Source organism: Panthera pardus, unplaced genomic scaffold (assembly GCF_024362965.1).
Source record: "Panthera pardus isolate Hobbes unplaced genomic scaffold, ASM2436296v1 HiC_scaffold_18, whole genome shotgun sequence".
In the NCBI taxonomy this organism is placed as follows: domain Eukaryota; kingdom Metazoa; phylum Chordata; class Mammalia; order Carnivora; family Felidae; genus Panthera; species Panthera pardus.
Window position 1 is genome coordinate 11,958,701 of NW_026526743.1, and position 23,838 is coordinate 11,982,538.

Below are 23,838 nucleotides of genomic sequence, written 5' to 3' on the forward strand. Positions count from 1 at the left end.
CATGGTTCATGGGTTCAAGCCTTGCATCAGGCTCTGTGCTGACCTTATGGAGCCTGCTTAGGACTCTCTCTCTCCCTCTCTCTCTCTCCCCCCACTCTCTCTCTCAAAATAAATAAATAAACATAATAATAAATAAACTTAAAAAAAAGACTATACAAATTGGAACAGTGTGATTGTGGCACAAATAGGGAAATAGAATAATGTCCCTACATAGTCATTTGATTTGTAAAAAAGATTACACTGAAATATCTATGTGTAACAAACAACTTCTGCCTTCCCCTTATCTGGTACTGTAAAATGGAAGCATATAAATTTGCCCTTCAAATAATGCTGACCGGACATGCCAAATGAGTACCAGTAAGATTGCCTGAGCCCACACAGGTTGTTTATATGAAACAGTATAGATACCTGGTGGACAAAGCAATTACCACTTTTTTTAAAAAGCTTTTTTAACATTTATTTATTTTTGAGACAGAGAGAGACAGAGCATGAACGGGGGGGGGGGGGGGGGGGGGGGCGGCGGCGGCAGAGAGAGAGGGAGACACAGAACGGGAAGCAGGCTCCAGGCTCTGAGCCATCAGCCCAGAGTCCGACGCAGGGCTCCAACTCATGGACCGCGAGATCGTGACCTGAGCTGAAGTCGGACGCTTAACCGACTGAGCCACCCAGGCGCCCCAGCAATTACCACTTTAACGACATGTTAGAAGCTGGAGTTCTGACAGCATATAGTAGCTCTACCATTCTGTGATAGCTGATGTGGAATCCAGATTGGGGCCTATGGCAAAAGCTTCTGAACACTACCCAGGGGCAACTGCTAGGATGTGGCACCAGAAATTTTCCATTTGAGATACAGTTACTGCCTGGCTATTGGGATTTGAAACTGCTCATAATACTGAAAAACATAAAGTAATTCTGATACCTGAAATACCCATAATGATTCAGGTGATGTTAGAGAAACACTCTAGTAAGGAAGGCAGTGCCCAGAAGTGTTCCCTAATAAAACAGAAATGATTTATGCAGGAATATGCTACCAGGGGAATCCAAGGAGGTATTCTTTGGATTCACAAGCAGGTAGCCTCTTTTCCCTTAGGGCCAATTTTGGAAACACATGTGGAGGCTCCTGGATCCTATGATCCCATGACCATACGGGTGGTGCCTTGGCCCACAGTTAGCAGCTCTAACTCCTGAGGAGCTAGAGACTAAGGTCAGCTACAAGGGGATCAGACAAGTCTGCATTACCAACTTTCAGTAAAAATTCTGGACACCAAAGCTTGAGTGAGCTTGGCAAAACTCCATGTGTACTATCAAGCACAGTTGCTGAGGGAAATCAGTGCTGTCCACATGAGTCCCCTGGAGAGGACAACTGGAAGGTCAGTGCCTGCTCTTTCCTAAACCCTGCCCTAGGGATCTTCTATTGCTGGTTTTAATCTGAATCTTTTGCTGTAATACAGTGTAACCATGAATATAACAGCGTTGCTGGGTTCTGTGCATTCTTCTAGTGAAATATTGCGCCTCAGTGTAGTTTTGGAGACGTCTTGAACTACGTCATATATTTTGCTTGATTTTCTAGTTATGGAGGGTGGGAAGGAAACTTGGACGTTTTGGGAATCACTGCTTGAGAAAGAAATTGGGCTCTGATTATGAATATATTCAATGGTTTATAATTAATTACTGTCAATATTTATTTTTATGCTAAAATTGTCCCAGATTTGGACAGTGGGAACACCTTAAAGCTACAGCCTCTGTGTGTTTGTGTGTGTGTGTGTTACTCTTTACAATTTTCTTGTTTGCAAATGCAAGAATATTTTCAGGCATGAGGGGTGCCTGGGTGGCTCAGTTGGTTTAGCGTCCAACTCCTGATTTTGGCTCAGGTCATGATCTCAGGGTTCATGAGATAGAACCCTGCATTGGGCTCTGTGCTGATGGCTTGGAGCCTGCTTGGGATTCTCCATCTCCTTCTCTCTGCCCCTCCCCTGCTCGTGCGCTCTCTCTCTCTGTCTCTCTCTTTCTCTCTCTCTCCCTCTTCCTCTCCCCCACTCTCAAAAATAAGTAAACTGCTTAAAAAAAGAATATTTTCTGTCCCAGCTTGGAATCAGCTTCTCCAAGGAGTTCTGGCTCCTTTCACTAGAAAATGGTATTCATAGGGGCACCTGGGTGGCTCAGTAGATTGAGTGTCTGACTTCTGCTTGGGTTGTGGTCTCGTAGTTCATGGGTTCGAGCCCTGCATCAGGCTCTGTGCTGACAGCTGGTAGTCTGGAGCCTGCCTCAGATTCTGTGTCTCCCTCTCTCTCTCTGCCCTTCTTCCACTCATGCTGTTTCTTTCTTTCAAAAATAAATAAAAACATTAAAAAATTTTTTTAAAGGAAAATGGTATTTATAGGGGCACCTGGGTGGCTCAGCCAGTTAAGCATCTGACTTCGGCTCAGGTCATGATCTTGCGGTCCATGAGTTTGAGCCCCACGTTGGGCTCTGTGCTGACAGCTCAGAGCCTGGAGCCTGCTTTGGATTCTGTGTCTCTCTCTGTCTCTCTGCCCTTTCCCTGCCCATGCTCTGTCTCTGTCTCTGTCTCTCTCTCTCTCAAAAATAAACATTAAAAAAAATGGTATTTGTAAATCAATAGTTGAGCACTAGTTGTGTTCTCTTCTACTGGTAAGTCATTGATTGTGGGGGCCATAGGTCATTTCAGAGTGGGGGCCTAGGATATGTACACATGTATAGCTTTCTACATACATTGATTTTTTGAATTATAATTATACCTATAGAGATATCAAACCTATCTTTGGCCTTGTGAGCCTCCAAGACCACTTTCCCTTAGGGCTTTTATTTAAGTGCAAAGTATAGGATACAATTAGACAAAGACAAGGCAGTCCAACCTTGAGGCCTAAAGACACATCTGGTCAGAAGACCCTCAGGATGCTTATTTACAAATGGACATGCTTCATCTCTGGATTGAACCACTAAGATCTGTGTGATGACAGAGTTTGCCTTTAGGAGAATGGATGGCAGAAGTTCCAGAAGGAACTTTAATGCCCCTCTGGTTCCATGACCTGAGCCATCATTTATGCCAGGTGAAAGCCATCAGGAAAGAAACCAACCTTGGGAGAGTTTAAAGAGTACGTTGTATTCCCACTGCCTTTATCTTAACAAGGAGTCAAACCAGATATCCAGATATCCCCAGAGATAAGTGCAAAACTATCTCTATCCTCCATAGTTATCCTTCTGTTGGTTAAATGTTTTTAATTATAAATCACATTCTCAATCCTTTGCCTGCATCACTGGAAAAAGACAGCTGCCAATATAATATGTATGTGTGCCTCCTATGAGATGTGGCTATTGGTTTAAAGAAAATACAAAAAACAATATACTCCAGCAACAAAGGTGTGTATAATCATGTACAAGATTGGTAACTGTTATAATTCTCCACCACCAAGATTGGAACTTTAAAAAGGTATCGGTATATAAACAGAATTACCATATGATCCAGTAATTCTACCACTGGGTATTTACAAAGAGAGTAGGAAAACCCTAATTCAAAAAGATATATGCACTCTATGTTTACTGCAGCATTATGGTAGCCAAATTAGGGAAGCAACATCTATCCAGTGATAGACGAAGGGATAAAGAAGATGTGATATATATGTATGTGTGCGTGTGTACACACACACACACACACTGAAATATTACTCAGCCATAAAAAAGAATGAAATATTGCCATTTGTAATAACATGGATGGAACTAGAGGGTGTTAAGCTAAGTGAAATAAGTCAGTTAGAAAAAGACAAATACCATATGATTTCAGCTGTATGTGGAATTTAAGAAACAAAACAAGGGAAAAATGAGACAAACAAAAAAACATACCCTTAAATACAGAGAACAAAGTGAAGGTTACCAGAGGGGAGGTGGGTGGGGGTTGGATGAAAAAGGTGAAGACGATTAGGAGTGCACTTACCATGATGAGCACTGAGTAATGTACAGAATTGTTCACTATATTAATGCCTAAAACCAATATATTGATTAATGTACATTAATTACACTGGAATTTGATTTTAAGGAACTTTTAGTAAGTCAATTAAAGGTATCTGTGGATTAATTAAATTTGAAATTATATTATTGTTAACTAATTCTAGTCCCTCTTCTGGCCAAACATATTGCATTGAGAGAGCACCCTGTAGAGGTTTTAATTCAGTTTCCCAATATACTTTATAACCTATGTCAGTATTACCACAGGTTTTGTTAGAACCCATTAAATTGATCATACCAGTTATACCGGTATTACACCAAATAACAATTACATTATGAATTAGACAAGATCATTACAAAATAAGTCGGATTTAAAATAGTATTTTCTCGGCCTAACCCTCCAAAAGTGGCCTTTGCCCATATACTAAATATTGTCATAGAATGAAGTTTAAATCAAGGGCCAAGTTTCAGCCAGATTATTGAAAATGTTCTTGTGAGGGAACAGTATCTGAATACTGGGGCCTACCCCTAATGAATGCTTTGGCTTCCCAATGGAAAAGAAGGCATTAGCCAAATCCAAAACGAAATAATGATGCCCCTGAGCTTTAACTGTTGATACCATATCAAATACAGCTGACAATTTAGGGTGAGGGTTTGGGTTACAACTTATCAAGCCCTCCAAAATCTATAGTTAACCTCTCAGATCCATCAGCTTTCCTCACACACTATGAAACCGTTAAATGGGAATTTGCAAATGCTCACACAGCTGCACCTAAAAGATCCTTGGGGGCACCTGGGTGGCTCAGTCCGTTAAGCATCTGACTCTTGATTTTGGCTCAGGTCATGATCCTAGGGTCGTGGAACAGAGCACCATACTGAGCTCTGTGCTGACAATACGATACCTGCTTGGGATTCTCTCTCTCTCTCCCTCTCTTTCTGCCCCTCACTCGCTCACTCACATGCTTTCTTTCTCTCTCTCTCTCTCTCTCTCTTCCCCCCTCTCAAAATAAATAAACAAAACAAAAAAATAAAATAAAAGATCCTTGGGGCACCTGGCTGGCTCAGCTGGTAGAGCATGCAACTCTTGATCTTGGGGTCCTCAGTTCAAGCCCGACGTTGGGCATAGAGCTTACTTTTAAAAAAAGGACTAAGTAGATTAATATGACATCACATCTATTCCAATAATGCACTATGGCCAGGAGGAGGCAACAACCATACATGGTTTCTATCCAGAAATTCCTTTGTGGACTATGCTTTCACCTGCAAGCCTTCTATAGTATCATCACATTCAATCATCACATATTGCCCTCTCAGTTTTCATTTGACTTTTAAGTTATAACAATACATATATCAACAAGCCTAGCAATTGTAAATTTGTACTGTCTTCAGGTCATGTTACCAATACCAATGAAAGTAGACTTGGGGTCCCTGCTAAAAGATCATGACACCCGGGCCTGCCCATCATTCAATCATAATCCTCTGCATTTCCTTGCCTGGTTAGCATCAGAACAGGTTCTCAAAAGATTATAAAGGCCTCTTTTTTTTTTTTATAATATTAATATTTAAATTTTTAAAAATGTTTTACTTACTTTTGACAGAGAGAGAGAGACAGACAGACAGAATGTGAGTGGGGGAGGGGCAGAGAGAGAGAGGGAGACACAGAATCTGAAGCAGGCTCCAGGCTCTGAGCCGTCAGCACAGAGCCCAATGCAGGACTCAAACTTGTGAACCGTGCGATCATGACCGTGAGCTGAAGTTGGACGCTTAACCAACTGAGCCACCCAGGCGCCCCTATAATCTTAATATTTTAAAGTTTATCATGACTGGGATCAATTGAAATAATTTGTCCCAGTTCTTTGAACAGAGTATCAATTTCTTATGGTGCTCCATCAAAATTTTAGTAAGTATTCCATCTACTCTCTCCTTTTTAATGGCATTTTTTAAATAATCTTTTTTATTTTGAGACAGCACATGTGGGTAGGGGAAGGGCACAGAGAGGAGACAGAGAATCAGGTTCATGCTGTCAGCATAGACCCCAAGGTGGGGCTCGACCTCACAAACCATGAGATCATGACCTGAGCCGAAACTAAGAGTTGCACACTTAACCAACTGAGCCACCCAGGCACCTAGTGTCACTTTTAATCAACTACCTGAACATCTTTATCTGATTCAGTTATTCTCAGATTTCTTCCAACTCTTTTATTTAAATTGTTACCTTTCTTCTGAATAATCCTTCTCTTTCTCCCAGCATTAAGCCCCATTCAAGAGAGTTGAATAAAGAGATGTATAATATCATGCCTCACATCATATTGTCTCCCACACCTTATTTTTTTAATTTTTAAAAATTTTATTCATTTTTGAGAGACAGAGAGAGCAAACGGGGAGGGGCAGAGAGAGAGAGGGAGAGAGAGAATCCCAAGCAGTCTCTGCACTGTCAGAGTAGAGCTGGGCACAGGGCTTAAACTTGCAAACTATGAGATCGTGACCTGAGCTGAAACCAAGAGTCGGACGCTTAAACGCTTAACCGGCTGAGCACTTAGGTGCCCCTTATCTCCCCTTTTATCATGATGTCAATCACCAGCTGGCTCAGAGGGATGGAGATAGAAGGTATGGTATACTGAACCACAGGCTATAATCTACAGCTTTAAGAGCCTCTAGCTGTTTCTCTGATGCCATTTACTTTTGCTAGAATAATGGGGGAGGGGCAGCAAAGGAACCATATTCTTGGCTGACATCCTCTTAGTTTGTATTTGATTTGCAATCCATTTACACTGGACCTACAGAGTTCAGTTCTCACTTGCTTTTCTTCTGGTTGAGTACAACACTTATGCATACTCAGGGATGGCCTAGTAACCAACCTGTTAATAAAAATCCTCTCATCAGCCTCTGTCATCTTTCTTCCTGTGTAATAACCCCTTAGTCATATTTTAAAAGTATGCTCCACATCCAATGTGGTGACTGAACTCACGACCCTGAGATCAAGAGTCACATGTTCTACCGACTGATCCATCCAGGCACTGCCCTCTTAGTCATTATTATTTGAACTGGAATCAAGGGTCATATCAAAGACCCCATCCTCATCACCAACTGCAAACATTTCACACATTGTAATTGAAAATACTTGCGTGACTCCACAGAGCACACTCGTATGTAAGGTTCTCTTAGAAGCATATTGGGGGTCAAACATCCAGGTAGTTTCCCAGATTCTTATTTACACACTCTTGTGGTTCATTCCCAGAGTAATGAGCCCTGGCTTACAGAGAGTCAGAAGATACCGGTAGGAGTTTTTATGCATTTTTGATAACACAGTCAAGCTAGACTATCTGACGATTATGCCAACCCAAACTGGAACTAGGTGTGGTCAGGAAATTTGGGGTATTAGGCAACACATAATAAATGCATGGCCCTCATCTTAGCCAAGTGTCAAAGCCAGATACTCAGAAGTCCCTAAAGATAAAGCTAGAACTTTTTTAGCTAATTTTAAACTGATTCTGTATTAGATGAAACAAACGCACAATATATCAAAATGCGGGGAATGCTGCTAACATAGTCATTATAAGGAAACTTACAAAATGACTATATTAGAAGGAAGTTCTCAAATAAATGACATGGTCCATCTTAAGAAAATAGGAAAGACAAATTAAATCCTATAGGCAACCCTGTTTACTTCATCGTCTCTCTTCTCACACCTTGGGAGCAGTCCTGCCACAGGGGCAGTGTCAATTGGCAACCAATGAAAACTGTTTCTATATAAGTCACCAAGAACACTGGGTAAGTCACAAAAGCCACATCCCTGGAATCCCAGATCTCCCTTCTCTCAACCCGTTTTCCTGCCTGCACAGCAAGAGCTCTGACTTGAGCCACCCAGAGTCTAAGAAAATCCACAAAATACTTAGATTATTTGTCCTGCAAGTGGTCTTGGCCACAGGAGGCAGCTCTGGAGGTCCTGAAAATGTCTGCACCTTCTCATTCTGTTCAGCCATAGTCGGGGAATATCCAAGCAGGTACCTCTTGCGGGGCATCCCTTCTAGCGTGCTGCAATCTCTCTAGCCCCAAATTAATTACACTTTGTTCCTGTATCCATTATAGTTCCTGCCTGGCTCCTGTAGCTCTTCCAGCCAGTGACATCTACCTACCAAATTCTGACTCAGGCTCCTTGCCAGGTACCAGAGGCCAGTTTCCTCTTCATAGTGCCTGGGGACATGAGACATTCCATAGGAACCAGGGACCAAACTCATTCTGCTTCCAGATGCACTGGAGGTTGTCACAACTACCTCTCCACAGTTACTTATGGACCCGGGCCACATGACAGGTCCCACAAAGCCCGTAAGTCTTTCCCAGAAGACCTCGGGCAGCAGCACAAATTAGGCCAAACCTGGAATGAGAGCTTTTCTCTGCCATCACACTGTCCTCTCTGAGACATGGAAAACTGGGGGCTCCCATAAACTTGATCCTTTCATGTTGGTAGAACACAACTATGTCCTCAACACACCCCCACACAATGAACAGAACCCTCAAGATTAAAAATGGCTGAAAGAATAAGCATTTTATTATTGTACAAACACGAGCAACGAGAGGCATGCAGTTCCGGGGCTGGATGACGTGAGACCGTAGGCATCCACAGAGAGCATGACACGAGATCAAAAAGTCCATGAAGACAAACCTTTGCAAGCTTCCTGGAAAACCCATCTCGTGAGCCAACTCTTGCCACACCTAACCCAGACAAAAGGAAGGAAATGAGGCCCCTGATGGTCCGTGGAGGCCAAACACAACTGCAAGGGACTGTGGAGACAGCACAGAGGTCCGCCTGCCTGAGCATGCTGAAGCGACAGACACACACGGTGGAGCTTTGCCAGATGGTAACGGTAGGGCGGCTTTGCCACTGGCAAAGGGGCTCAGCAGTTTACAACGTGCAACACAGCTCCCGAACGCACCTCACATACCAGGCGCTCCCAAGGAATCTCCCCAGCGTACACGTGCACAAGTGTGAGCTACGACTTGTGAATGATGGCTCCCTCACAAAGCCTACTCTCAGAGCTTCACTCTGGGGAAACAGGCTGAATGAGGAGACAGCACATTCGCTGTACAGCTGAGGCCTTTGTCCAGGGTAGACTTTCCCGTGCTGAAAACGGTTTAGTCTTTGGGTGAAGGCTGTCCTATGTCCGATGCACACACGATCCCTGCTGGGAATTCTCAAATGAACTATAAGTTGGGGCATTGACTAAAGGATCTCCCACATTTGCTGCAGTATTAAGGCTTCTCTCCTGTGTGAATCTTCTGATGGAGAACAAGTGTGTGTTTGCGGTTAAACTCTTTCCCACATCTGCCGCACACATAAGGCCGCTCTCCACTGTGAACTTTCCAGTGCCGGATCAGATTCGGCCTCTGGGTGAAGGCTTTCCCACACCTGCTGCACTCGTAAGGATTTTCTCCAGAGTGAACTTTCTGGTGCTGAACGAGTTTAGAGATGCAGCTGAAGGCTTTCCCACATCTGCTGCACTCATAATCACTGCCGTGAATTCTCCAGTGCACGTTAAGGTGAGAGCTCTGGCTAAAGGCCTTCCCACACTCACTGCACTCGTAAGGTCTCTCTCCAGTGTGAGTTCTCTGGTGCAGAAGGAGCGTGTGTTTGCGGCTGAACTCTTTCCCGCACGTGCTGCATACATAAGGCCTTGCTCCTGTGTGAACTTCTTGGTGTCTAATGAGGTTAGACTTACTACTGAAGAATTTTCCACAATTGCCGCACTGATAGAGTCTTTCGCCAGTGTGAACTCGCCTATGTTCAACGAGGCCAGAGATTTGTCTAAAAAATTTCCCACATTCGCGGCACTCATACGGCCTTTCTCCAGTGTGTATGGTCTCGTGTTTGAAAAGGTCACAGCTTTGGCTAAAGAGTTTCCCACACTGGCTGCACTCATAAGGCCTTTCTCCAGTATGGATTCTCTGGTGCCGCGTAAGCGTGTCTTTGCGGGTGAACGCTTTCCCACATTCAGTGCACCTGTGATGCCTCTGTCCGGTGTGAAGGGCTCCGCCAAGCCCGGTGCTCTTGTAGGGCTTCAAAGGCATGCAGGGGACTTGGTGCTGAGGAAGGCCAGAGGGGGCTGGCAAGTCCATCCTACCCTCCGTGCACATGGAGGTCTTCTCTGACACGTAGGGTCTGCAGCTTTTCAGGGAGGCCCTGCCCTCACCTCTTCGGAAGGGCCTCTCTCCAGCGGGCTGCTTCTGGTGCTGACGGAGGCTGGCACTGAGCCACCATTGCTTCCAGCGCGCCCCCCGTGCGGGCGGCTTCGGCCTGGCCTCTCCCTGCTGGCGTTCAGTCAGGTATAAGATTTCTTTCAACGCTGAGCCAGAGCTGTCACGTGGGCGGGTCTTCGCACCTGCCTCAGGAGTCCTGACCCGGGACACTCCTTCTGAGGAGACAGAGGATGTATCATTATCCCCCACTGCACACCAACAACCTGAAACCAGAGAAGCGTTGCTGACACGCATGCTGGACTCTGCGGACGCACAACCTCGTCACAAATGAGCGTGTGACGCATACAGGAACACATCGGCAGGACCGTTTACGGGACAAGGGAGGTTGGGACAGGTTAAGAAATGGGCTGAAAACACAGAACTGGGTCTCTGAAGGTCACAGAACGGCGGAAGCCCCCCGAAGACAAGGATATGTGCACAGAGTACGGCAAACGGCTTCCGGGAGGAATCTGGCTGCCGAGACAGGGGAGTGCTAGGCAGAAGGGCACGCGCGGGCCCAGGAAGATCCACTTACAAGTGTATAGCCGGTGCTCGAGGATTATTTAAGGGTATGGGCCCATCTCCTGACACGTGAAGTGTCAAAGCTGCAGAGCAACGCGGACTGAGCAGTGGAGAAGACCGGGTGCAGGGCAAATGAGAGACGGCAAGTCAGACGGGAAATAAGCCACGACGTCAAGAACGGGGAAGGATGGGAATACTCTGTGGCCACCAGCCTTGAAACCAAGCACTGGTGTGCAAAGTTAATTCTGCTGGTTTTGAACCCCGCCTTGATATCATGGCCCTCCCCCACATGCACTCACCAGGTCCAGGTCCCTTCTGAGCCTCTCTTTCTGTGGCTGGGGTCACATCCACCCGGTCAGGCACCCAGGGATCTTCCCTTTGCTTTGGTTGTGCGACTAAGCGTGATGTGGAGGGTGCAATTCCTGAGGGAGACACAGGACAGGTGAGTGGCCACTACCGGCCAGAGCAACTCATCCCACGATGCTCCACAAGTTCAAAAAAAAAAAAAAATTATCACCAAAACAAAAACCTTGAAGGAAGGTTTTGCAGGCACAAAGGTCCTGCAAACTCCTGGTATAAGTAAGCCCCAGAAAATGTCACCTAGAAAAAGGGAGAGGAACTTTAGGCACAGAGGTACCATAGTTCTGGAGAGATTCACCAGCCCAGAAAATGCCCAAGACAAAGGCATCCATGGGGCAAACCACGCGCTGTGACTCCCAAAGCCTTAGCTGTGTGGCTTCGGGATGGGGTCACTAAGAGGCGAGAACACTCCATACGGCTCAGACCTGGCACCCACAGCGCCTACTCCAGGAAGCCTGGCAGGGAAGCAGTGCCTGTGATCTGACCAGGGAAGGACACAGCGGTCCGTGGCGAAAAAGAGAAAGAAGATGGGATTGGTGTGCGGACCTTACCCAGTGAGGCTAAAAGTGCAAAGTTCTCGAGCATCACATCCTGATATAAAAGTCTCTGAGAATCATCAAGGAGCATCCATTCTTCCCACGAGAAGTACACAAACACGTCCTCAGAGATCACACAGCCCTGCAATGACATGGCCAGCGGGGTCCAGGAAAAGTCTCTTGACTGAGTATCCCCACTCTACCCACAACAATGTCAGGCTCAGCCACATCCCCATGTGCCTGCCAGTTCCTCTGGGGTGCCCTAAATCATGCCTCCTGGACATAAACCTAGACTCACTGCTCTCACGGAAGCCCCCAGTAGCAGGGCTGCAGGACCATCAGTGGACACTCTCCCCTCTCGTGCACGTCACTTCTCAGACCACACCCCCACACACACCTTCAGTCACCTAGCACCACTCTTCTTGCCCACACCAGACTCCTCACATGTTGCCCTGCAACGAGCACAGAGAGAACGCTTGGCAGTACATTCGGGATCCCATCTTGCAACAAACCTCAAGTGGCCCCAATTGCCAAAGGAAAGCCCCCATTCCTGCTTTGAAGGCCTCTCAGTCTGGACCTTTCCTTCAATTTCAGGCACCCAGAACTCCATGCGTATTTCAGGTACCTGCAGCCTTCTTCCAATTCTCTGCTGCACGTTGTATTAGTTTCCTATAGCTGCTGTAACAAACCATTACCACATTGTGGCTTAACACAAATTCATCTCCTTACCACTCTAGAGACTATAAATCCAAAATAACACTCACTAGGATAAAATCAGGACTGTGTTCCTTTGGGCAGTTCTACAGAAGAATCTGTTTCCTTAACTTTCCCAGTTTCTCAAGAACTCATGTAATCCTTGACTCCTTGCCCTATCCTCTGTCTTCAAAGCCAACATATGTTATCACTCTGACCTCTGTTTGTTTCCTCAAATCTTCTTTGACTCTATTCTTCCGTGATTACACTGGGCCCAATGGATAATCTCTCCATTTTAATATACTTAATTCAATCATATACACGAAGTCCCTTGTGATACGTGAGGTAACATATCCAGAAGTTCAAGGGATTAGAACATGGACATCTTTGGGAGGCATTATTTCATCAATTATACACATGCTTTATCCTCAGTAGCCACAACTTCCTTATCTCCACCCAATCCTCTGAACATTAGTTTTACGACTGACTTCCCCAGTTCAGTTCATAGTGCAGCATGTTCACAATTTTGAGTCACCTCTAACTCCCTAACTTTCTTCTCACAATCCACTTCAAACAAAACAGGCCCTAGTAAAGTAACAAACAGAAAATACAATCTGGGGCACCTGGGTGGCTCAGTCAGTTAAGCATCTGACTTCAGCTCAGGTCATGATCTCATGGTTCGTGAGTTTGAGCCCCGTGTCGGGTGCTGTGCTGACAGCTTGGAGCCTGGAGACCACTCCGGATTCTGCGTCTCCCTCTCTCTCTGCCCCTCCCCCACTCCTGCTCTGTCAATCTCTCTCTCTTGAAAATAAACATTAAGAAACACACACACACACACACACACACACACACACACACACAGACCTCCCTTAAAAAAAAACAAACTAGCCACCAGGAGGATGACTCTGGAAGTTCTGCTGTGACCAGAACCACTGGCAGGAAAAGACCTCCTCTCCTGGCCCATCATTGGCTGGGATCTGCCACCTCATGATGCAGAGCCTTCTGGGTATTGTAGTGACTACCACCCCACGGGGGTCAGACAGGAAGCCAGGGTGGTCAGAGGTGGAAGGCAAAGAAATCATTTATTGAGAGCCTACTGTGTGCTAAGTCTGCCAGTTGCTCCCAAGCCACAGCAGGTGTCCCATGTCCTAAGCATGAATGAACTGGCCCTGGCTATTCTGGAGGTTCAGGATTTGTAAATCCCAGCCTCACCCCTCCTAATTTGGGACACAAGGGGAACAGTTTCACCTCCAGGGTGTGAAATGAAAAATGAAGACAAAACCTCCCTGGTAGACCTCTGTGCAGTTGTTTAAATGTTTCTCACACATAATGCTCCATTCATTAAAATGGCAGGAAAAAACAGTCTGTATATATTGGTGAAGTTATGTATAAAGCACTTAAAATGGTGCAAGGTGCACATTTAGTGCTGGATACAATCCTCATCACCACCAATCTGGGCTCTCATATACCCATGTGGCCGAAGAGGAGTCCGTGCTGCCCATTTGCAGACTTAAAGACCGTATCTATCAAAATTCAAATACACATACCCCAGACCAACAAGTAGCCTTAATAGAAATGATTAAAATTTTTAAAGGATGGAACAGTGTGTACAGCCTGTGACATTCAAAACTATTCTAAGAAAAAACAATCAAACATACAGAATGCTATACGTTTCTGCGTGTTTTGGGTAGCCTGTTGCACTAAGGTGATGTTTTTCTAAGCAAGATGATTCAAGATTTACAATTTAAAAAATATTTTTCGGGGCGCCTGGGTGGCTCAGTCGGTTAAGCATCCGACTTCGCTCAGGTCATGATCTCACGGTTCGTGAATTCATGAGTTCGTGCCCCACATAGGGCTCTGTGCTGACGGCTCAAAGCCTGGAGGCTGCTTCAGATTCTGTGTCTCCCTCTCTCTCTGCCCCTCCCCCACTCGCAGCCTGTCTCTGTCTCTCTCAAAAACAAATAAACATTAAAAAAAAAAATTAAAAAAATGTTTTTCCTCAGGACTGAATTGTAGCTTAGGGTGGACATCATTTCAAATTTTGTAGCACATTTCTTCTGTATCTTCTGTTCAAATTCACAAACTTTGAACTTGAATTACAACCAATCACACAGTGTTTAGGTTCCAATTGGCAATGGAATCTGCCAGATGGCATCTAACTTCAGGGCCTCAGCTCTAGAGGAAAGCTAACCTGGGTTTGCAGTAAGTAACTCCACTACTGATTATGATTCCTTGAGCATGGCCTCACCTCTCCAAGCCTCCACTTCCTCATTTCTGACGTGGGGAAATACTAGTATCCAAAACATATGGTGATTGGAACTATTTATTACCTGGGGAAATACATGCTATCCTCTGGTCATTCTCCCAACAGCACTTCAGACCCTTCCCACCGGAGGAAAGAAAGTGACTCCTGACCATCCACATCTTCTTAACCTGCACCCTTGATTCAGAGGGTTCCAGGTGCTCATCTCCTGTCCCCAGCCACCCTCAGGTAAACTGGGTCTCACATGGATCTGTGTAGTCAGTGGAAGCTCACACTGAATTCCTGACTCACACCACCAGGTTCAGTGTCCCAACAGGACAACGTCCCTTGATACTGAAGACCAAACGGGGTACTGTACACTTCTGGGGAGAAAAAGTAAAGCCAATGAATTCTATGGAAAATGTCACACCGTTTATTTAGGACACCTTTAATTTCTCTCAGCAGAAGAGTTGTGTAGGTTTCAACAACCAAGTTTTCAGTAATATTCAAATAACTTTGTAGCTTTCAAAAAATATTTAAAAATGAATGTAATGTGGGGCGCCTGGATAGCTCAGTCAGGGTTAAGGATCCAACATGGGCTCAGGTCATGATCTCGCTATTTGTGGGTTCAGCCCCACATCGGCCTCTGTGCTGACAGTTCAGAGCCTGGAGCCTGCTTTGGATTCTGTGTCTCCCACTCTCTCTGCCCCTCCCCTGCTCACACTCTGTCTCTCCCTCTCCCCAAAATAAATAAACATTAAAAAAAATTTTGTTAATGAATGTAATGAAGTAACTTAAACATATTATTCTGATTCCTAAGAATTTTATTATTTGATGCTATAGAATTGACCTGTAACAATTTCATCATTCAATTTTTGTGTTCCATGCATTGTTGACATATAGACTATAGTTCACTTACATCTGTCTGTCTACGCTTCATATGTGTATTCATACATACATGTAAAGGGAGAGAACCTGTACACAGCACTTTACATTTACTTATGCCAGTGAATTTTTTGTACCAATTGATACGATAATTTTTCCTTAACCTGTTTAATATGTTAGATAACATAATGTTTTGCTAATATTAAAGCAGCCTGGCATCACTGGAATACATCTCTCTTGGTTATGGTGTACAGTACATTTTATACATTGCTGAACTTTGTTAATATAGTCTTAATGTTATTTGTATCAATATTCATGAGGTTAGTTCTAGTATACTTTTCAGATGACTTAGAATTCTCTTTATATTCTAATATGTGTTCTGGAAGACAGTTGTATTTGGTATTAATTTCTAAACTAAAATGTGTTTGTATACTTTTCACATGCCTGATAGCCACTTGGGTACCCACTTCTGACCGCTCATAATTTGGGCATTTAGACTGGAGTCTTATTTCTTGCTCTGATTAATGCTATTTCTTTGTATGGACTATGCATTGATCCCTTCACAATTTTAGACATTGGAGATATCCTCTCTTGATTTTCTTGTTTCCGGTATAATTAACATACAGTGTTATATTAATTTCAGGTGGACAATATATTGATTCAACAATTCTACGTGTTATTCAGTGCTCATCATGATAAGTGTACTCTTATTCCCCTTCATCTTTTCCACTCATCTCCGACCCACCTCCCCTCTGGTAACCACCAGTTTGTTCTCTATATTTAAAAATCTTGTTGGGGCGCCTGGGTGGCTCAGTCGGTTGAGCGTCCGACTTCGGCTCAGGTCGTGATCTTGCAGTGTGTGAGTTCGAGCCCTGAGTCAGGCTCTGTGCTGACAGCTCAGGGCCTAGAGCCTGTTTCAGATTCTGTGTCTTCCTCTCTCTCTGCCACTCCCCCGCTCATGCTCTGTCTCTCTCTCTGTCAAAAAAATAAACATTAAAAAAATAATAATAATAAAGTAAATAAAAATCTTGTTTTGTTTCATTTTTTTTCCTTGTTCATCTACTTTCTTTCTTAAATTTCACATACAAGTGAAATCATAGGATATTTGTCTTTCTCTGACCAATTTTCACTTAGCATTACACCCTCTAGGTCCATCCACACTATTGCATGTGGCAAGATTTCATCTTTTTTTATCGCTGAAAAATATTGCTTTGGATATACATACCATCTTGCCAGCTTGCATTCCTACCAAAAGTGCACAAGGGATCCTTTTTTTCCATATCCTCACCAATACTTGTTGTTTCTTGTGTTTTTTATTTTAGCCATTCCAACAGGTGTAAGGTTCATTGTGTGTGTGTGTGTGTGTGTGTGTGTGTGTGTCTAATTTACTTATTTTTAAGAAAGCAGGAGAGCAAGCAATGGAGGGGCAGAGACAGTGAAAGAGAGAATCCCAAGCAGGCTCTGCACTGCCATGTCGGGCTCGAACTCAACGAACTGTGAGATCATGACCTGAGCCAAAATCAAGACTCAGACGCTCAACCAGATGAGCCACCAAGGCACCCCTCATTGTGGTTTTGATTTTCATTTCCCTGATAATAAGTGATATTGAGCATCTTTTGACAGGTCTGTTGGCCATTGGGATGCCGCCTTTGGAGAATTATCTGTTCACGTCTTCTGCCCATTTTTGAACTAAATTCTTTGGGTATTTTTGGTGTTGAGTTGTAGAAGTTCTGTATATATTTTAGATACTAACACTTTATCAGATATATCATTTGCAAATACTTTCTCCCATTCAGTAGGGGTGGTCTTTTTGTTTTATCATTTCATTTGCTCTGCAGAAACTTTTCTTTGGATGTAGTCACAATATTTTATTTTTGCTTTTGTTTCCCTTGATTAGGAGACATATCTAGAAAAATGTTGCTATGGCCATAGACAGAAATTACTGTCTCTGCTCTCTTCTAGGATTTTTATAGTTTCAGGTCTTCCATTAAGGTTTTTCATCCATTTTATTTTTGTGTATGATGTAAGAAAGTGATCCAGTTTCATGGTTTTGCATGTAGCTGCCCAGTTTTCCCAACACCACTTATTAAAGAGACTATCTTTCTCACTGGATATTTTTGCTTCTTTTGTTGAAGATCAATTGACCATATAATGGTGGGTTTACTTCTGAGCTCTCTGTTCTGTTCCACTGATCTATGTGTCTGTTTTCTGCCATTACTATATTGTTTTGATTACTAGAGCTTTGTAGTGTATCTTGAAAATTGGATTGTAATACCTCCAGTTTTGTTCTTTCTCAGGATAGCTTTGGCTATTTGGAGTCTTTTGTAGTTCCATACATATTTTAGGATTATTTGTTCTAGTTCTGTGAAAAATGCTGTTGGTATTTTAATAGGGATTGCATTAAATGTGTAGTTTGCTTAGATAATATGGACATTTTAACAATATTTGCTCTCCCAATTCATGAGCATGGAATATCTTTCCATTTGTTTCAGTTATCTTCACTTTCTTTCATCAATGTTTTATAGTTTTCATAGTACAGTCTTTCACCTCTTTGGTTAAGTTTATCCCTAGGCATTTTATTATTTTTGGTGCAATTATAAATGGGATTGTTTTCTTACTTTCTCTTTCTGCTAATTCATTATTAGTGAATAAAAATGTAACTGAGGGGCCCTTGGGTGGCCCAGTTGGTTAAGCACCAGATTCCTGATCTTTGCTCAGGTCATGATCTCATGGTTTGCGAGTTCAAGTCCGTCAGGCTATGCACTGACAGTGTGGAACCTACGTGGGATTCTGTTTCTCCTTCTCTCTGTTTCTTCCTCTCTTGCACTCACACTCTCAAAATAAATAAATAAACTTTAAAAAAAGTAAATAAAAGTGTAACTGACTTTTTTAAATGTTTATTTATTCTGAGAGAGTCAGAGACAGTGCAAGTGGGGGAGGGGCAGAGAGCAAGGGAGACAGAGAATTCCAAGCAGGCTCCGCACTGTGCGTACGACCCCAATGTGGGGCTCAAACCCATGAAAACAAGACATCATGACCTGAGCAGAAACCAAGAGTTGGATGCCTAACTAACTGTACCACCTAGACTCACCAAAATGCAACTAATTTGTATCCTGTGACCTTACCGAATTCATTTATCAATTTTAGAATTTTCTGGTGGAGTATTTCAGGTTTTCTATGTAAAGTATTATGTCATCTGCAAATAGTGAAAGTTTTACTTCTTCTTCCTTACCAATTTGGATTCCTTTCATTTCCTTTTGTTGTCTGATTTTATGGTTAGGACTTCCAGTACTATGTTGAATAAAAGTGGTGACAGTGATGTCCTTGTCTATCTCCTGATCTTAGGGAGAAAGCTGTTTTTCACCATTGAGCATGAGGGTAGCTGTGGTTCTTCATATATGGCCTTTATCAAGGTGAAGTATATTTCCTCTAAACCTACTTTGTTGAGAGTTTTATCATAAATGGATGTTGTATGGGCCACATGACTGGCTCAGTTGGAAGAACATGTGACTCTTGATCTTGGGGTCATGAGTTCAAGTCCCACATTTGGTGTAGAGATCACTTAAATAAATTAGAAAAACTTTTAAAAAATGAATGGATGTTGTATTTTGACAAAAGCTTTCTCTATATCTACTCAAGTGATCATGTGGTTTTTATTCTTTCTCTTGTTGAGGTAATGTACCACATTGATTGATTTGTGAATACTGAACTCACCCTTGTATTCCAGGAATAAATCCCACTTGATTGTAGTGAATTATTTTTGTAATGTTTGGTTTGATTCCATTTGCTAGTATTTTGTTGAAAATTTTTACATCTATGTTCATCAGATATTGGCCTGTAGTTCTCTCTCTCTCTCTCTCTCTCTCTTTTTTTTTTTTTTTTTTGGTAGTGTCTTCATCTGGTTTTGGTGCCAGGATAATACTAGCCTTGTAAAATGAATTTGGAAGTTTTCCTTCCTCTATTTTTTGGAATAGTTTGAGAAGAATAAGTATTAACTCTTCTTTCAATGTTTGGTAGGATTCACCTGTGAAGCCATCTGGTCCTGGCCTTTCCTTTGTTGGGAGATTTTTGATTACTCATTCAATTGCATTGCTAGTAATAAGTCTGTTTAAATGTTCTACTTCTTCCTGATTTAGTTTTAGGAGGTTATAAGATCCTAGTAGTAATTTATCTATTTCCTCTAGGTTGTTCTATTTGTTGGCATATAATGTTTCATAATATTCCTACAATCCTTTGTATTTGTGGTGTTGGTTATTTCTCCTCTTTCATTTCTGCTTCTGTTGGAGTCTTCTATTTTTAATTAAAAAAATTTTTTAATGCTTATTTATTTTTGAGAGACACAGAGAGAGTCACAGCATGAGCAGGACAGGAGCAGAGAGGGAGACACAGAATCTGAAGCAGGCTCTAGGCTCTGGGCTGTCAGCACAGAGATCGACACACGGCTTGCACTCTGAGCCACCCAGGCACCCCTCTATTTTTAATTTTTATTAATTTTTGATGAGTGTGGCTAAAGGTTTATCAGTATTGTTGATCTTTCCAAAGAACCACCTTTTAGTTTCATTGATCTGTTCTATTATGTTTTAAGTTTCTATTTTATTTCTGCTCTAACTTTATTATTTCTTTCCTTCTACTGGTTTGGGGTTGTTTGTTCTTCTTTTTCTAGCTCCAGCACAGAGCCCGATGTGCGGCTCAATCCTACAACTATGAGATCATGACCTGAGCCGAATCAAGAGTTGGACACCTAACTGGGCCACCAAAGTGCCCCTGGAGCAATCTTTTATACATATTTATTGAATCAAGTTAGCCGAGATGTTGTGTTTTCCATATCCTTACAGTTTTTGTGTGTATTCTATTAATTATTAAAATAATTTTGAGGAAGACGTGTCTAGCTCAGTTGGTAGACCCCTGATCTTGGGATCATGAGTTCAAGCCTCATGTTGGGTGCAGAGATTACTTTAAAAAATAAAATAAATAAAAATATTTTAAAAGAATTTTTGAAGGTCTGTTCTTATGTACGTTACCATTCTTGTATTTTCTTGATTAAATTACTTGTTTGATACTGTAAAATATCCCTATGTTATCTTTGGTAATATTACTTTCCCAGAAGTTTACCATTTTTTTAAATTTTTAATATTTTTTGAACTTCACCATTTCTTATATTAATCACTCCAACCTTCTTATTAGTATTCATATCTTATTCCACTCCATTCCTTTAGCTTATCTCTATTTCAGTAATGAGGGATCTTTTATAACAGACTGTATGGAGTTTTCCCATGCATTTAATACAGTCTGACATGAGGCACCTGAGTGGCTCAGTTGGTTGAGCGTCTGACTTCTGCTTAGGTCATGATCTCACGGTTGGTGAGTTTGAGCCTGCATCAGGCTCCTCCCTGACAGCATAGAGCCTGCTTGGGATTCTCTCTTTCTCTCTCTTTGCCCCTCCCCAACTTGTGCTTTCTCTCTCTGTCTCAAAATAAATAAAATGAACTTAAAGAAAAAACACACTTTTTAATTTTTTTTTTCAACGTTTTTTATTTATTTTTGGGACAGAGAGAGACAGAGCATGAACGGGGGAGGGGCAGAGAGAGAGGGAGACACAGAATCGGAAGCAGGCTCCAGGCTCCGAGCCATCAGCCCAGAGCCTGACGCGGGGCTCGAACTCACGGACCGCGAGATCGTGACCTGGCTGAAGTCGGACGCTTAACCGACTGCGCCACCCAGGCGCCCCAACACACTTTTTAAAAAAATGTTTTTTATTTATTTTTCAGACAGAGAGAGAGAGAGAGAGAGAGAGAGAGAGAGAGAGAGACAGCGCCAAGTGGGGAAGGGGCAGAGAGAAAGGGAGACTCAAAATCTGAAACAGGCTCCAGGATCTGAGCTGTTAGCAGAGAGCATGATGTGGGGCTTGAACTTGTGAACCACAAGATCATGACCTGAGCCGAAGTCGGAGGCTTAACTGACTGAGCCACCCAGGTGCACCTGAAAAAAACAAAACAAAACAAAACTTTTGAAACTAAACACACTTAAGGGGTGCCTGGCTGGCTCCTTCAGTGAAGCGCACAACTTTTGATCTCGGGGTTGTAAATTCAAGACCTACGTTGGGTGTAGAGATAACTTTAAAATCTTAAAAAATACAATACAATACAATACAATACAATACAATACAATACAATAACATACTTAAGAATTCTACCCCTAATTCTGATCTCCAGGCCTTGACCTAGCCCAGATCACCATCGTCACCCTGTGGCCATCTCCAACCCAGCCCATTCTCCCACAACCCCAAAGCTTCCATCCCCAAACCCCATGTGACACCTCCAAACTGAGACATCTCACAATCAACCACGTCCAAAATTCAACTTCTGATCCCCTTGAAACCTTCCTACTTTGACTTATTGATTTCCATTTTCAAGACGTCCGTGAAAAACAATAGAACAGCAAAAATTAAAAAGTTAGTTTTTCACTCCTTACTCTCAATCACTGCCACTAATGTTGCAGCAGTAAATAGTGTTGGTTCTAACCTTAAAATCTATCCAGAATCCGACCACTTCTTCCCTTTCCTCTGGCACTACTCTGGTTCACCCATCGTTAAAACACTTTTGGGAGCCCGGTACACTACGTACTTACTGGTCTCCAGGAATTCATATTCCCCGCCCGCCCTAATCTAATCTAATTTTTGCTGAGCGCAAAAAATGTGGCTACTTTTGAAGCCCGCCCCCCCCCCCCCCCAACACACACACACCAAGTCCTTCTACTCAAAATCTGATGGCTCCCAGAGTCCTCACAATGAGTGCAACTTCTCACCCAAGGCGTGAGCCCTCACACTCTGCATACTGCAGACGCAAGACCCCAGACTCCGGTTTTACTCGGTCTCAGTCCCGCCCAGGCCCTGCACCAAACGGCCCCTCCCCTACTGCCAGTTCCCGCACCCCGTCACGCCGGCGCTCAGACACTGGGCCCCAGCCCGCGAGAGCCTCCCCGGCCCGGACACCGGGACCCGGGCCGCAGGGACGCGACCAGGCGCCCCGCGCTCGGGCCTGGAGGGTCTGGGTGGGGGAGGGCGGGGAGGGCCCGGGTGTCGCGCGTTTACCTGAGGCGGGTACCTGGGCGCAGCCGCAGCCATCGGACTCTGTGGGCGGGGCGGGAGACGCCGGCTCTAGGTCGGGGACGCAACCACAGCTGTCCCAAGTCTCACCCCAGCGGCAGGGCCCCGGTGGGCGTCGCCAACGCCGAGCCTCGGATTTGTCTCCACGAAACGAGGACAACGCCTCCGCCTCCGGCCTAACCAAGCATTCAAAGGCCCCGGCTTGTGTAGATCCTAACAAAAAGTGAGAAAATGCCGATTGCAAGGAGGATGCCAGGCCCGCCCAGTCGCCTTTCTCACGCACGAAAACGCAGCTCTCCTGGGCCTTCATTGGACGTGCGGCGAGTAGGCTTCTGGGTAATGTAGTTTCCCATGAGCCTTAGGTCCAGACAAATGGTCCTGGGCTGAGGTTCCTGGCAAAAGCAAAGGGCCACAGCGAAGGGCGTGGTAAATGGTACCCGCTCTCTTCGAAGAAGGGGCGGGACCCGGATTCCGTGGAGTGTACTCCGGACCGATTACAGAAATGTTTGTAGACGTTATTTCAGATGTTCCCCAAAGCCACAAAGCCAAAAGGACACAACACCACACCGTGTCTCTCTGTCCACTCATATGTGGGAGCTAATAAGTATCACCCGGCTGCTTTTTAAATACATACACAGCGAAGCTTTAGGATCAGTTTTGTGAACTTCAGTTCTGGTCAGGGACAAGAGAGAAAAGACCAGACAGGGCCACTGAGTGGAAGGGAAAAAAGGGATGTTGAGCAGCTGTGAAGCCAGTGGACAGATTTCCTCAGGAAAGTTTTCTCCAGCTTGTATAATCAATTGGTGATTGTACCAGCCCAGCAAGGGACATTTTTTTCCAGATAATATTTTTTACTCTATATCCTAAGATACATAGAATTGCTTTTAAGATCTGAGACCTGTCGAAAAGGAATGCAACCATTTCAAGGTCATTTCCTGCTTGGACAGGGTCTGTCATTGTCAAATGTTTGAGACACCATGAGGTGTCTCACATAGCCTCCTGTGAAGTAATCACTCTTTCACGTGATATTTTGGGGTAGGTTTCTGAACAGGGAGTTGAGATTATGGCTGAAAAAATTTCTGAGTACTGAAGTATGAGAAACAAAGGAATGAAGCTGAGCACATGTCTGTATTGAAATCCTGACCACAGTCCAAGCTTTGTCTACAAGTTTTGATTCTTTTTTTCTCTCCTGGAAACATGGAACAGTTGGAGGGAGAGAGAAAGAGGATATTTAGAGGACGTTAGAATGGTAAAAATCAATAGCAAAACTATGTTGTCATGGTAATTCATTCTTCTCGCGT

The 23,838-nt window shown here is 43.7% G+C and overlaps 1 protein-coding gene and 1 long non-coding RNA gene across 6 annotated transcripts in view; one reads left to right on the forward strand and one right to left on the reverse strand.

Moving 5' to 3' along the window:
* Window positions 1-22,862, reverse strand: part of LOC109260430 (zinc finger protein 671) — a 226,377-nt gene extending 203,515 nt beyond the window's left edge. Inside the window, exons 1-4 of one of the 5 annotated variants that reach the window (XM_053906193.1) lie at window positions 22,536-22,862; window positions 11,628-11,754; window positions 11,016-11,138; window positions 8,492-10,370 (exon numbers count right to left, since the gene is read on the reverse strand). In XM_053906193.1, coding sequence (XP_053762168.1) covers window positions 9,211-10,370; window positions 11,016-11,138; window positions 11,628-11,754; window positions 22,536-22,847 — 1,722 coding nt within the window. In that variant the 5' untranslated portion in view covers window positions 22,848-22,862 and the 3' untranslated portion in view covers window positions 8,492-9,210. Of the gene's footprint in view, window positions 1-8,491; window positions 10,419-11,015; window positions 11,139-11,627; window positions 11,755-22,522 lie in introns of those variants that run through there. The other 4 variants (XM_019438649.2, XM_053906195.1, XM_053906194.1 and 1 more) reach the window with 4 other exon arrangements.
* Window positions 1,179-20,397, forward strand: LOC128778062 (uncharacterized). Its single transcript, XR_008423446.1, has 3 exons — window positions 1,179-1,370; window positions 14,677-14,796; window positions 20,096-20,397. It is a non-coding gene; the product is annotated as an uncharacterized LOC128778062 (long non-coding RNA).
* Window positions 22,863-23,838: the final 976 nt, after the last annotated feature.